This window comes from Mauremys mutica, chromosome 9, assembly GCF_020497125.1.
Source record: "Mauremys mutica isolate MM-2020 ecotype Southern chromosome 9, ASM2049712v1, whole genome shotgun sequence".
Taxonomy (NCBI): domain Eukaryota; kingdom Metazoa; phylum Chordata; order Testudines; family Geoemydidae; genus Mauremys; species Mauremys mutica.
Window position 1 is genome coordinate 47,926,162 of NC_059080.1, and position 15,806 is coordinate 47,941,967.

General features: G+C 49.7%; 1 protein-coding gene across 6 annotated transcripts in view; it reads right to left on the reverse strand.

Annotated features, from left to right (window-relative positions):
• Positions 1-15,806, reverse strand: part of KIF1A (kinesin family member 1A) — a 192,140-nt gene that overhangs the window by 11,031 nt on the left and 165,303 nt on the right. For all 6 annotated transcript variants that reach the window (XM_045029643.1, XM_045029646.1, XM_045029644.1 and 3 more), the window contains 4 exons: positions 11,555-11,669; positions 4,904-5,037; positions 2,997-3,058; positions 2,290-2,435 (listed from right to left, as the gene is read on the reverse strand). In XM_045029643.1, the coding sequence (XP_044885578.1) occupies positions 2,290-2,435; positions 2,997-3,058; positions 4,904-5,037; positions 11,555-11,669 (457 nt within the window). The remainder of the gene's footprint in view (positions 1-2,289; positions 2,436-2,996; positions 3,059-4,903; positions 5,038-11,554; positions 11,670-15,806) is intronic.

Here is a 15,806-nt window from a genome sequence, read left to right on the forward strand (position 1 = left end):
GGCACTGAGGGCACCATAAGGCATATGGGACCCCTGCCGCTGCCTGGAGTCAGAGGCAGTTCCTGTACTGGGCTCGGAGCCCTGGGCAGAGAGGCTGCACCTTTCAGTCCTGACAAAGGCAGATGGGCCAACATGGGTCCTTTGCCTGCTGCCTTTCCCGTCCTTCTTCGAGACCAGGGAGCGCCCATGTTCAGCGTGCTGCTTCCTGTGGTGCTTCTATGGCAACGGCAATGGTGAGCAGTGCCGAGCTGAAGCCAGTGTCGGTGGGGCGCTCCGGACCAAGGCTGAGGTACTAGGCGCTGAGTCGGAGCAGGGGGGTTCCAAGGCTGGTCTAAGTGCTGCCTCCATCAGAAGGGCTTGGAGACAAATATCTCTGTCTTTTTGAATAACAAGGAGTCCGGTGGCACCTTAAAGACTAACAGATTTATCTGGGCATAAGCTTTTGTGGGTAAAAAACCCACTTCTTCAGATGCATCAAAAGCTTATGACCAAATAAATCTGTTAGTCTTTAAGGTGCCACTGGAATCCTTATTGTTTTTGTGGCCACAGACTAACATGGCTACCCCTCTGATGCTTGACACCATGCAAGGCTCTCTTTTTGAGTGCATGCTGTAGAACCCTTACAAATTTTGCACTTCTCTTTAACATGCGATTCCTCCAGACACTTCAGACAGCTTGTGTGGGGGTCACTGAATGGCATGAGACTTGTGGCAAACGGCACATGGGGACTGGGGCATGCCTAAGGGGACTAATGACTATTCTAACTTAACTAACTCTACTTAAGGTAATTATACAAAACTATATACAAAAACTATGAAAGGTAAATCATTAAGAGCACTTTGCGAATCACAAAGGGAGAAAGTCGTTCCAGCAACCATCATGGGCGGTAAGAAGGGACTGAGATGGCACAATGCCAGCGGTGCCTCATATACCAGCGCATGAGCACAGGGCTCCGGGGGGCGCCAGAGCCAACCCTACAGATACCACTAAGGGAAAAATCTCTGGCAGTTGTGTACGTGGGTGCGCACACACCTAGCCTGGAATCGACATGAACCATAGAAGATTAGGGTTGGAAGAGACCTCAGGAGGTCATCTAGTCCAACCCCCTGCTCAAAGCAGGACCAACACCAACTAAATTATCCCAGCCAGGGTTTTGTCAAGCCGGGCCTTAAAAACCTCTAAGGATGGAGACTACACCACCTCCCTAGGTAACCCATTCCACCCAACTAGTGAAATAGTTTTTCCTAATATCCAACCTAGACCTCCCCCACTGCAACTTGAGACAATTGCTTCTTGTTTTGTCATCTGCTACCACTGAGAACAGCCTAGCTCCATCCTCTGTGGGAACCCCCCTTCAGGTAGTTAAAGGCTGCTATCAAATCCCCTCTCACTCTTCTCTTCTGCAAACTAAATAAGCCCAATTCCCTCAGTCTCTCCTCGTAAGTCATGTATCTCAGCACCCTAATCATTTTCATTGCCCTCTGCTGGACTCTCTCCAATTTGTCCAAATCCTTTCTGTAATGGAGGCCCCAAAACTGGATGCAATACTCCAGATGTGGCCTCACAGGTGCCCAATAGAGGGGAATAATCACTTCCCTTCATCTGCTGGCAACGCTCCTACTAATGTATCCCAGTATGCCATTAGCCTTCTTGGCAACAAAGGCACATTGTTGACTCATATCCAGTTTCTTGTCCACTGTAGTCCCCAGGTCCTTTTCTGCAGAACTGCCACTTAGCCAGTTGGTCCCCAGTCTGTAGCAGTGCATGGGAGTCTTCCGTCTTAAGTGCAGGACTCTGCACTTGTCCTTGTTGAACCTCATCAAATTTCTTTTGGCCCAATTCTCCAATTTGTCTAGGTCACTCTGGACCCTAACCCTACCCTCCAGCATATCTACCTCTCCTCCCAGCTTAGTCTGATCTGCGAATTTGCTGAGGGTACAATCCATCCCACTTGGATTAATGAAGCAAGCACTCGAAGAACGTAAGAGACCTCTGCACAGCCCTCCCTGCTAAAGCTTCATAGGTCCTAACTGCCACAAAACAGTGCTTGATCTCTGCAAGAGAAGCCATGGGGATGGAGTCAAATGGCAGGAAAGTAGCACCAGCAGTTGCATGTTGTATCCGCTTCTAGTGTATCTCAAAGGCAAAGCATCAGACACACCTTAGTGGACATGGGTAGGAGAAGCTGCCAGTTAAACAGGATGTTTGACCTTGTATTTGGCCATTACAAGTCAAGGTCCATTGGTTGACTGAAGTTCCTGGCAATAGGTTTCTAGGGTGCAGTCTTACCTCTTGAAGGAGGCTGAGTTTCTCCAGTTCCCACTGATGATCCAGGATGAGGCTATCACTTCGAGGTCTCCACCCAGCCAGGTTCTCCTCACCCCGCACGTATGCAACAGAGGTGTCCAGCACACGCCTGCGTCGTCTCTGCATACCTGAAGGAGAGAAGCTCTCCACTTTAGAGATCATTGTTCATGCCTTTAGATTGGAGGCTGGGGCTGGCAAGATGGAGAATGGCCTAAGGTGATGCACATCTAATTGCAGACATGCTCCATATACCTGCACTGCAGCATGGTAGTGTGTGTGTGTGTGTGTGTGTGTGTGTGTGTGTGTGTGTGTGTGTGTGTGTGTGAGTGAGTGAGAGAGAGAGAGAGATATTTTGGGGAGATAACAACATGCATAGACTAGCCATTCTCCGACTCCCACACACCCACCATGGGACTGGATATGCTGGGTTGCTGCAGGTGCTGACCTTCACAACCTGTCATCTAATGAAGACAGAAAGGGCCACACATATTAATTCCCTTAAGCCAATGGCATTACACCAGGGATGGATTTAGCCCCCAAAGTTTAAGTCCTTTTTAAAAATAAGCAGCCAAAACTATCCAACCCCAAAATGAATCCCAGGGGTTTTGGTCCCCTTTAAGTTCCAGCAATGGAGTCCCCATGGGGAAAATAACCCTAAAGCAACCCAGAGGTAGAGATGAACTTCCCACCTGGACTGCCGGCATCAGCCACACGGCAAAGGCTGAGCTCATACACCCCAGTCACACGGTTACTGCAAGCAAACGGAAGGCAAAAGGTTACACACTGCTGAGGGCAGATGCTTCTCACACAGCCCCTCTTCTGAGGGAGGCAGTGGCTGAGAGGTGGCATCTAGGGAAATGGGGCTCAGGTCCCAGCTGTGACAATGGTGGGTGTGCCCTAGTTCTCATTACAAAGCGACTAGCCAGCAATAACAATGTGGTACATAATTTATTAGAAGAGCGTTGAACAAGCTCTTGCTCTGGCAATGTCCTTCAAATTCTCCTGAATGTTCATACTCATGTGGTGGGGCCTGCAGTCCTGGGACCGAGTCCACTTCTTGCTCTCTAGCACATTGCAACAAAGGGTTAGTAGTGCATTAAACACCCTCAAGTGATTCTTCTTTTCTCCCAGGGAAAATCCCTGGGAGCCCTATGCCTGCCTTCCAGCTGATCTCCTTTACTCTCCCACTCTCAGGTCAATGCCGGATGGACTAGTCTAGCTGAAAAGGACTGGACATTGGTCCCTTCAGAGCCCATCAGTGTTGCCTCTGTGCTGGCTGAGTGGCTAGGTGGGGATCATGAGGTACTTCCTTGCCAGCTTGAGAACAGCAATCCTACAGCCCCAGCACACTGTGCCACTACTAGATAACCAGGTTAGCCAGCATCCTCCCATGGAACACAGTATCTGGATCCTGGGGCTGTTATAATGCACTGACTTCTCTGTTTCCGGACAAGGGAGGAAGGAAAGGAGAGAAAGATAATTATAGACCATTCCAGAACCTCAGCATTAGTCCCTGTTCTCATGTCCCTTCTAGCAGAGAACAATGCATGTGAACACGCAGCACTGCACAATCACCAGGAAACACAGGGCCTGATTCTTCATGACTTTGCACTTTGTATAATCATTTTCCCCTATGCAGTGAGTACAATCATTTGCCCCATCCAGATCAGAACGGAAGCATTTCACACTCCCCCACTGTGCACAGATTTCACTGTCTACACAAGGTGTGAGGCTGTGGGGAACCAGGTGCATGATTTCTAGCTGTGCCAGACAGAATATATTTCCTGTGATACCCTTGTTAGAGGACTGCACTTGATGCAGTTTGTTCAAGGCTATGTTACCAATCCAACCCCTCAGAACAGGCTATGGCATTTAGTTTCTTACAAACATAACAAAGCCCTCACCCCATGCTCTGGGTGGCCCAGCAGAGTTTCATTCCACAGTGCAATAGCATGATAGAACAGACTGCTCTTTCAACCCTAATCAATACACACCAGCAAACAAAATAAATTTTTCCAGCCCTGAATCGCACCCTCAAGACATTTTCACAAAAAGAAATTCTGTTTTAGTTAATAAAGTTCAGGTTTTTGTCAAAAAAAACCAAACAAACTTTTGTTTGGTATTTGGTAACAGTTTTAAACCAAAACACTTTCTTGATAAAAACCTGAAAACTTTCAACAACAATGAACAAATCTTTTCCATCAACCTTTTTTGCAGGAGAAAATAATCATTTCCTGGCCAGCTCTGGTTATCCCGCCCTCTGCATGACAAACACAGAGCTCCTCTGGAATCAATTACATCAATAAATCAGGATCCTCTGATCAGGAACCTGCAGTGTGTGGAACTAGTTTATTCACTTAATAGAGTGGTAAGGGACAGATTTGCAAAAGTATTTGATGCAGATAGAAGCCTAGTGGGATATTTAAAAGCTGCTAGGTACCTAAGTACCTTTGAGGACTTGGGCCTAAGTGCCTTGGGAAGGTTTGGGGTGACCAGCACTATGGACAGCTAAGACATTGTCACTGTTAATAACCATTGCTAATTATTCTTCAGTGTCTTCCTTCCTCCTTTTGAAAAGGAAAGGAGATTCCTCTACCTCTCCGAGGCTCGCAGGCTCCCGCTGCCAAAGAGATTGCGGATGGAGCGAGATGCTGGAAGTTTGGCATCTCTGGAGTAGAAGACCATGCAGAAATCTTTGGTGATCACAGCTGGCTGGGTGCAGTTCTCCATCTGCAGTAGGGTGGAGAAAGAGGATGAAGGGAGAATTATGGAGACGGCTCGTAATGAGGCTAACGTCAACTCCTCCCCATCAGTTTGAGTGAGGGATGACAGCGTCTGTAATGTTAGTAAAGACCACTGTGTCTGAGTGGGCCATATTCAGAGAGAAGAGCACACTGTGACTAGACAATGCCGATTCCCTGGCTTTATCATATGTCATTTCCTAATATACATGCCTCAAACTATGAGGCCGGCCATTCTAGAATGACTCAAGCATGCCCAGGGAAAGTGGATATCAACTGGGGGATTACTTCTTTCCTGCTTTACACTTGGGACGTCGCAAAGGCCAAACTGCCTACTGTATAAAGAATATTCAGCAGAGGGGTGTGGGCTTGATTCTCCACTGCGCCAAGCCATTCTGCTCCCTTGGTCCTGGGTTTTTGCAAGAAGATTTCCCCACCACTCTGATAAAATGCTTTTGGTTGGGGAGGGACAACCTTAGAGAAAATGCCTGTCCTCACAGAGTTAATAGCCTTGAGAAAAACTAGGCCTAAACCAAGCAAGGGCACTTTAAAATGGGCACTGCCTTTTCAGGAACATGCTCAATGAATGTTAAGTAGCCCCCTGCCTTTCCCCTGCTGCTGATTATAACCAGCCCTTTCTTCTCTGTTACATGCAGTGACCTTCTTCTTTGTGTTCCTAACACCAGCTGTCTAGTTTTCAGCGTTTCTCCTTCCAGATGCTGCCCGGAGCTAAACTTTCCACCTACCTCCAAGCTGCACTGTTTATTTTGTCTGTTAGCACTGGGCCCCATCCCACCAGGTGCTGAGCACCCTTGACTCCCATTGATCTTGCAGGAGGCACTCTGCTCCGCACAGGACCACTCCTGCTGACTGAAGACCGGGCCCAGCCCAACAGCCCTACCCCGATGACAGCACTCTGGCACTGGAAAACAATCATCCGTGACACTGCAGGGAACTGCTGACCATCTGGAGGAGAACACAAGCTCAAAGAGATGGATACAGCATGCAGAGAAACACCATGTGCTGGACTGTCACCTGACAATGCAGCCTGAGGAAGGGCTTGTGTGTAGCTGTGCTGCTCTACAAGCAGGGCATAACTTAGGCCTGGTCTATACTAGGACTTTAATTCGAATTTAGCAGCGTTAATTCGAATTAAGCGTGCACCCGTCCACACCACGAAGCTATTTAATTCGACATAGAGGGCTCTTTAGTTCGACTTCTGTACTCCTCCCCGACGAGGGGAGTAGCGCTAAATTCGACATGGCTATGTTGAATTAGGCTAGGTGTGGATGCAAATCGACTTTAGTAGCTCCGGGAGCTATCCCACAGTGCACCACTCTGTTGACGCTCTGGACAGCAGTCCGAGCTTGGATGCTCTGACCAGCCACACAGGAAATGCCCCGGGAAAATTTGAATTCCTTTTCCTGTCTGGCCAGTTTGAATCTCATTTTCTGTGTGGACGTCGTGGCGAGCTCAGCAGCACTGGCAACGATGCAGAGCTCTCCAGCAGAGGAGTCCAGGGAATCTCAGAGTAGAAAGAGGGCCCCAGCATGGACTGACCAGGAAGTCTTGGATCTCATTGCTGTGTGGAGCGATGAGTCTGTGATTTTGGAGCTGAGCTCCAAAAAACGGAATGCAAAGACCTACGAGAAGGTCTCCAAAGCCATGGCACTCAGAGGATACAGCCGGGATGCAATGCAGTGCCGTGTGAAAGTCAAGAAGCTGAGACAAGGCTACCAAAAAATCAAAGCGGCAAACGGACGCTCCGGAGCCCAGCCCCAGACATGCCGCTTCTACGAGGCACTGCATGCCATTCTCGGTGGGTCTGCCACCACTGCCCCACCAGTGACCGTGGGCTCTGAGGATGGGATAGTGTCGACGGCCAGTTCCTCGGCGATGTTCACAGACGGGGAAGATGAGGAAGGAGATGAGGAGGGGGGGCAGTCGACAGCGCTTACAACGCTGATTTTCCAGACAGCCAGGATCTCTTCATCACCCTCACTGAGATCCCCTACCAACCCTCCCCAGCCGTTACCCCGGACCCTGAATCAGGGGAAGGATCAGTCTGTAAGTGCTTTAAACATGTTAACATTTATTTTTAATGGAGCAGGAATAGTTACTAGTTGAAAAGAAGGTCAATATATATGGGGATAGAACAGAAATCCTCTTGGGAGATCTCCGAGAAGCTCTCCTGGAGGTAATCGAAAAGCCTCTGCATGAGGTTCCTGGGGAGAGCTGCCTTATTGGGTGCTCTGAAGTAGCACACTTTTCCGCACCAGGCTTTCATCTGGTACTCCGGGACCATTGCCTCAACGAGCATGGCAGCATAGGCCCCTGGTTTGTGCTCGCTTTCATGCAGCATGCGCTCTCTATCTCTTTCTGTGACCCTCCTCAGGGTGATCTCGCTCGGAGACTCCTGCATTTAATTAGAGTAATTTGTTTACTATTAGTATTGGGAGTGCTTCACTGTTCCTTTGCATAACAAGAAGCGTCACTTTACAGCCACGTGGTGGAGGCTGCAGAGTGGCAGCATACAGGGATCTTTCCCATGGAACAGACGCGAGGGGGTGGAACAGGGGCAGAGTTTATGCTTTCAGGATTGCCTGCAGCAAGAGGACAGTGGTATACATTCACTTTTAAGCAGCCAAAAGTCTTTGGCTTACCATGCCTGGCTGCTCCACGGATTCTGCTGTCCTGCCCCACTTGTCTGATCTGCAGTGCAATCCCCCAGGCAATGAAAGCGAATTCCGAAAATTCAAACTTTCCCTGAGTGAGTGCGCATGAGATAGGTGCTGTGCATGGTCTTGTTCACAGAGACTGACTAGACTATGTTTCTTCTTTGCAAAAATGTATCTTTGTAAGGAATTCACTCCCTTTTTCCCATCACACAGCTGCAACTGTATCCCGACCTGCTCCAGCATGCCCCTCACAGAGGCTGGCGCAGATTAGGCGGTGCAAGAAAAAGACACGGGACGAGATGTTCGCAGAACTTATGGGCTGCTCCCGAGCCGAGGCGGCCCAGCAGAGCCAGTGGAGGGAGAATCTCTCTCAGCAGCAGCGCTCACACAGCAAACGGGAGGACAGATGGCGTCTGGAGGACCAGCAGGCGACTCAAACGCTGCTTGGGCTAATGAGGGAGCAAATGGACACGCTCAGGCGCCTTGTGGATGTTCTGCAGGACCGCAGGCAGGAGGACAGAGCCCCCCTGCACTGTATCTGCAACCGCCCTCCCCCGCCACAAAGTCCAATATCCCCCTCACCCAAAATAACAAGAAGGAGGTGCGCCAAGGGCCGGAACACTGTCATTCCACCCCAGCAGAGTGCTCAAGTACCAAAAAGCTCTCATTCGCTAAATTTTGAGAAGTCCTTCCCTTTCTGGGTCACCCAAGGCCAAATCCCAGTTTCATCCACTAACTGTGTAGTTGATTATTAAAAATAGTTTGCTGTTCATTACTGTTTCCGTCATTTTTCTTTACAGAAGACTTTGTGTGAAGTGGGGGGGAGGGGTTTGGTAATTGCATAGGACAGTCACCATTACCAGGGTACAGACACGGGGGCAGGATCTACAGCAGGTCACACACACAGTGCAGTCACTAGGTACCCTGGTCAGTCTGGGAGGTGTTTTTCATGTTCTGTGCATAGGCGGCAGGTGCCCTGCTCCAGCTATATTTGGAGCTGGGTCTCTCCCCCAGCCCTGCCTGGATCAGGCCCTGGCCCCCACGGGTCTCCCCCCGCCCCACCGCGCTGCATCCCTGCCTGACAGTAGAGCGGCTCCCCGCAGAAATGCTGTCTGCTGCCCCAGGGTCCTAGCGCCTGCCATCCACAAATGGCAAGGCAGGCTGCCCTTACCCTGCCCTTCCACCATAGCCCTGAGTCTCTCCAATGCCCCAAACCCTCAGCCCCAGCCAGAGCCCTCATCCCCCTACACCTCCTCCCCCTTCCCACACACCCCTCACCCCTTCCTACGCCCCCACCCCCAGCCCAGAGCCTGCACCCCTCACCCCTTCCTGCACACCCACCTGTAACCGTCCTCCCCCCAGTCCTCCCCCGCCACAAGGCCACATAGCCCCCGCACACAGAGTCCCGAAAAGGAGGGATGGCAGGCTCTGTTGAAACAACCAGTCCGGCACTGCAGACCGCTCTAGGAGCAGGAGCCTGTCATTCCTTGAGTGTAGAAGTGGTCTGTACATCACTGCACACCCTACCCACCACAGTCTGCGTCCCTGTTTCAACCCTTTAACGCGAATTCATTAGTAAAGAAAACGTTGTTAATTAACAATATTCCATTAGCTTTATTTTTAAACGTGTGTTGGAAGGGGGGATACGTGGTGAATGGGATATGTAACCGCAAAAGAAAGTCAACAGTAACTGAAACAGGGGCAGGTTCAGCTTCTCTGTAAATAAACTGAACAGTCACAGGTTACCCTGCAACCTGAGGAATCTATCTTTCAAAGCCTCTCGGATGCACAGCGCTTCCTGCTGGGCTCTTCTAATCGCACGGGTGTCTGGCTGAGCGTAATCAGCAGCCAGGCGATTTGCCTCAACCTCCCATCCTGCCATAAAGGTCTCCCCCTTGCTCTCACGGAGATTGTGGAGCACACAGCAAGCAGCAATAACAATGGGGATATTGGTTTCGCTGAGATCCGAGCGAGTCAGTAAGCTCCTCCATCTCCCCTTGAGACGTCCGAAAGCACACTCCACCACCATTCTGCACTTGCTCAGCCGGTAGTTGAAGAGTTCCTTGTCACTGTCCAAGGCGCCTGTACAGGGCTTCATGAGCCAGGGCATTAGCGGGTAGGCTGGGTCCCCGAGGATCACTGTAGGCATCTGCACATCCCCAACAGTTATTTTGTGGTCCGGGAAGAAACTACCTTCCTGCAGGCGTCTAAACAGACCAGAGTTCCTGAACACACGCGCGTCATGAACCTTGCCCGGCCACCCGACGTTGATGTTGGTAAAGCGTCCCCTATGGTCCACCAGTGCTTGCTGCACCATTGAAAAGTAGCCCTTTCTGTTAATATACTGGCTGGCCTGGTGGGCCGGTCCCAGGATAGGGATAGCCCCACCGCAGTTTGGAAATCCCATCGCGGTGAAGCCATCTATGATGACCTGGACGTTTCCCAGGGCCACTACCTTTGAGAGCAGGAGCTCAACAATTGCGTGGGCTACTTGCATCACAGCAAGCCCCACGGTAGATTTGCCCACGCCAAAGTGGTTTGCTTCTGACCGGTAGCTGTCTGGCGTGGCAAGTTTCCAGAGGGCTATGGCCACTCGCTTCTGCACACTCAGGGCTGCTTGCATCCGGGTGTCCTTGCGCTTCAGGGCAGGGGACAGCAAGTCACACAGTTCAAGGAAAGTGCCCTTACGCATGCGGAAGTTTCGCAGCCACTGTGATTCATCCCAGACCTGCAGCACTATGCGGTCCCACCAGTCCGTGCTTGTTTCCCGGGCCCAGAATCGCCGTTCCATAGCATGAACATGACCCATTGCCACCATGATCTCCACGGCGCTGCGTACCGTGCTTTCTGAGAGGTCTGTGCCACTCTGTGACTTCATGTCCTCACCGCGCTGCCAGAGCCTCCTCGACCGATTTCTCAGCATCTGACTGTTGAAGAGGTGTACAATAAGGTGCGAGGAGTTGACAACGGCCATAAGTGCAGCGATGATCACAGTGGGCTCCATGATCGCAGTGGAGTGCTGTGGCGTCCGCGCTGTCACTAACAGGAAAAGTGTGCGAACTGATTTCCCGCCGGCGGGAGTGACGGTTCAATGATGACAGTTACCCAAAAGCACCCTCAACACATTTTTTCCCCCAGCAGGCATTGGGGGCTCTACCCAGCATTCCAATGGGCAGCGGGGACGGCGGGAACTGTGGGATAGCTGCCCACAGTGCACCGCTTCTAAAGTCGACGCTTGCCCCGTTAGTGTGGACTCACAAAGTCGAATTAGTGTCCTTAGTGTGGACACACAAATTCGACTTTGTAAGGTCGATTCCACAAATTCGACTTAAGTTGAATCGAACTACTCTTGTAGTGTAGACATACCCTTAGATTCTAACTTTCTCCCAAGCATTGGTTCTGGTGTGCAGGCTGGCAAGTGGTGCACTCACTCCCTGCCCACCTGCACAGGGTGTGGAGTAGCAGCCTGTATGGGCTTTGGCAATGAGCACCCCTTACGCCCTGTTACTGCCAGAGGTGTAGCAATGTTCCCACCCAATGGTTCTAATTCTGCACTGCACTGATTTCAGTGGAGCTACTCTACTGTAAAACTGGCATGCTGGAGTGGGGACTTAGACCCCGCAGCTCTGGGTTGTCTAACAGTGTAAGAACTGTCTGCACATGAGGGATAGTGTACATTGCACAAACATCTTGAGTTACTTGGAAGAACTGGAGTAGCTCATGCAAGGGACTGGAGTAGAGGGGAGGTGGAAGAACCTTGCTCTCACAGACCATATTGCCTACTCTGTGTGCTGATGGGCAGGTTAAGGAACACGGGAAGGTTCTTGCCTCAATGTAAGCAGACAGGGTAATGAAGATTTTCTCTCTGTAAGGCGTGACTCGGTTCAACAGCAGGGAGTTATGCATGGAGCTGTCCCACGCTGCTTCAAACTGGTAAAATGTTCTGGAAGGAAACAGCAGAGGCTTGGTAAAAACACAACTACACCTTAAGTTAGAGCTGCAGAAACATGTAACATGCACACACAACACCACATTTGTGACAGATGGGCAGCCATTCTGGAGTTCTCAGGTTCAAGTCAACTCTCACAAGGGGCAGGCTGAGGGGAACCCCCCCTCCCCTCCCCCAGCTCTGAAAGATATTGTAACATTTCCGTGAGAAAGCTTCATTTGAGGGGTTTGCATTGCAAATTTGAGGAAGAATCTTCTGTGTGGATTAAACATGGACAGAGAAGATTTGAAAGCAGTGGGATGCAGCCTACTGGCAATACTATGGAAATGGGAGAAGTGCGAGAAAGAGGTGAAGAGAGAGCAAGAGAAGGACAGAAAGAAAGCTAGAGGAGGAGATGGAGAAAAGGAAATAGCTGTATCAGCACCAGGTACTGTCTCTAGCCAAAAGAAATGTGCAGCACTCCAGGACCACATCTGTGCAGTTAAACATGGATAACAAACAGGCTTCCTTCCACGTGAAGGAAGAATGACTTTCTGTGAGCATGGTCAGAACGGAAAAGAGTGAGGATGCTTAGTAGAGTTATTGCTGTCATCTCTCTCAGGCACTTTATGCTCTCTGTGATTTTTTTTTTTTTTTACCTTTTACCTGACACCAAATCCCACCACTTCCCTCCAAGATTAAGCTGTGAGCTCAAAGTGTCCATCAAAGCTTGGCAGTTAATTCCTTCCTACTGTTCATCTCTGGCACACAGCCACAGGCTCTGAGCCAATTCAGCATTGGCCTAAGCGAGTTCAACTCCAGTGAAGTCAATGGAGCTCCATAGTGCCAGGGTGAATTTGACCCTCCATGTTCATTGTCCCCTTGCTCTCCCTCATTTAATGTCTGTGCTAAATTAAGGGGGGCTGGGCTGACAGAGGAATTTAATATCCATGGCCCCAAAGCATTTAAACATGGGCTTAACTAAAGTACTGCTTAGGTGGCTTAGAAGTCAAGGGGATGTAAGCATGTGCCTAACATTAAGCATATATTTCCATGCTTTGCTGAATAGAGATGGATTTCTGAATCAGGGCCCAGGCTCATTCTTTCTAAACACCTCCACTCTGGCCACCAACATATCCACTGATTGTCCCTTTCTCCTGTGAAATTAGCTGCACTGATCTCAAGAAGTAAATATGTGCACATACTGGAATACAGAGCTAGGCTTTTGAGAAGTTTGCCTGCCAAATTAATGCAGTTTTGGGAGAGACAAGCTGGTACCATAAAATATATCAATCCTGCCCACAGGTAATCAGAACTGGTAGCAACTGTGCTCTGCTGCACTTCCTGGAAACACCTCTTCTAAAGACAGGACTCCCATGAAGGACATCACAGCCTCACACTTCTTGTCCTATCATTTTTAGGGTCAATATTTTCTGGCTGGAACAAATTAAGCTCAGGTCCCAAAATCCCGGACCTGTCCTGTGTCATTAGAAAAGCCCACTATGCTGACAGTCTCTTTGTTGAGCCCATCTGGCTCTCAGCTCTATTGTTTAGGGTTTACCTTCCAGCATACTGAAGACTACTTTTGAAAGCCACACTCAGAAGCCAATCAAAGATGACATCTACTCAGGACTCCCCCATATTTCCGTTTGAGCATACTCGAGAAGACATGATTCAAAATCATTTCCACACAGACAATCCATCATCACAGCTCACCAACACTCAGTGTCAAGACAGTCAAACATCTCTTTTACAAGATCCCAGGACTGTTCTTAGAAAACAATGTGTTGGATTGGATCCCACTTTGGGGAGCAGGGAAAGACTCTTGTCAAAGCACATTTGACCGTGTTTGTTGATACACTGTTATTATCTCATTTTAAGCACCACATTGTAAATAACATGAGATAATTGTCCTGGAACATGTCGCAAACACTGAAACTAAATGAGAAAGACCATCACCACTGTTAGAAACAAGTCACCGGAGGACAGGTAACTCCAAAGGGAAGGTTATAAGATAAGGAAAGGAGGATTATAAGAAAAAGGAGCAAAAAGCAGAGGAACAAGTCCGAGGAGAAAGAGAAAAGCAGAAGGGAACAGACCGAGCAAGTACACGTGAGAAAAGTGAGAGAGAAATACCTAGTGTAATTTCCCAGTGAAATGCTATAAGTGGAAGGCAACCCAAGACACAAACACAAACATACGCACACACAAAGAAATTTAAATGTCAGAAAGCATTGTTCATATGGGGTCTGGTAACAAGCTAACTCCACAGCTCCAGGAGGTGTGGGTGAGTGTGGAGAGGTGGCAGTCAGAGCTAGTTGTGAGTTTGCTGCTGGTGGGGAACCAGGAAGGAAACAAAGATCACATTCTCTCTCCATCCCCATGGTGGTAATGCAATAGGAGGAACCCTGGGCCAGACAGTTTCACAGAACCCTGGATATGCAAAGGATTCTCACACCCACCCTGCCCACAATAGGGGAATTTAGATTCTGTTCATTCAATTAATGGGCTTTCCTGCCCTGCTGTATCAATGGATCTCTGCCCTTGCCCGCAGAGAACACCCTCTTTTGTAACATGGGGCATGGACTACAGACCCTGCTGAAACTAGGTTCCATTGCCCCTCATGCGATCAGAGATGGGAAAGATTTTACCATGCATTTTCACTAATAGCACAACAGCCTTTCAGCTCCCTTCCAAGAAAGATGCCATTAGGAGTTCATCATTTCTATCACGCTAGTGGGCAACTGATATTATTAATGTCAAAGATGCGCCATCTCAAAGAGCCACAGACACAGCATGCTGTGTGGTTGAGAACTTGGGACTAAATATGCACCTTTTAAATGTAAGGGTGAGGAATGAGCAGTGCAGATCTTGTGAGAAACAAATGGACCCTCAGCATATATACCTGCTGCTGAGAGTGCTCTTTCATCTGGATGCCCCAAGGCAACCATTTGTTTTGAGAGCTCCTTCCCACCTGTTAGACCAAAAATCAACTTCAGCCCTATTCCCTCTGGAGAGGGGAAGGGTACCCAGTTTCCAGTTGTTCAGATTCAGAGTTTCTGCCAATGCACTTTGATCCTGAGCTGCAATCCCCTTGCTGTTCCAGTCCAGGGCCTCTCTTGAGTTGGGTCTCTCAATCCCAACAAACTGCACCGAGTAGTCGGGTGGTTTTGCAATATATCAAAATGTGGTGGATGAGGCCACCACACCCCCTTTTCACTTGTTAGCTGATCCAAAATTTGCACTCTGGTCCTTTGGCAGGGTAGTCACCTGCTCCCTGGTCTGGAAAAGGTTACAACCAGCCTGGAGAGAGGGCTGGGGCTGCGAGCTAAAATCTAGGCTGATTGGGGAAGCAGCCACAGCTGGGCCACACCCCAATCAGACCTCAGCTGACCCTGATAAAAGGGAGGGAGAAGGACCTGGCTGCTTGGAAGAGAAGGGTACTTGAGACATAGCAGTGCTGGGGAAAGGGAGGAGGAGCTGGGGAGCTCCAGCCTGGCAACTCCCCAGGTTGCAGGCCTTGATAGAGGCCTATGAAGGTACGGGGGCTGGGAGGAGCAGCCTGGGGTTAGGCAGAGACAGCTGGTCTGACCCCCACTTGCCAATGATGAGTGGCCTTTTACAGACTACAGTCTGCCCCAGTGAGTGGGGGCTAGATGATGACTGGCAGTAGCCACCGAGGCAAGGTGGGGATAGAGGGTTGGGGGTTCCCCTGGGAGGGGAGACCCAGACTGTGGGTTACTGCTGGGGCAGGATAAGGGGCACCGGGGTCCAGGAGGGACACGGGGGCCAGAGGCAGGCGAGACACCAGCCAACAGAGGGTGCTCCAAGCTGAACGAGAGCTAAATCCTGACATGACCAGCAGGAGGTGCCACACCAGTGAGTCGTCACATCGCTACAGGTCCCCAGACTAGTGAATTAGCCCAATGCACCGTGGAAGTTCTGTCATTGCTCATTCATGCATGCATCCTTTCAATCCTGAAGCCAACAGCTTTTTCATATCGCAGAACGAAGTTAAGGATAACTTGCAGTAGACTGAGCAAACTGTTAGTTCCAACAAAGAGAACAAGGGACTCTAGTGCAAATTGTTTTTAAAAGTAATATTTTGCAATGCGCTTCCCTAAAGAAACCAAATCAACCAGTCAAATGTTG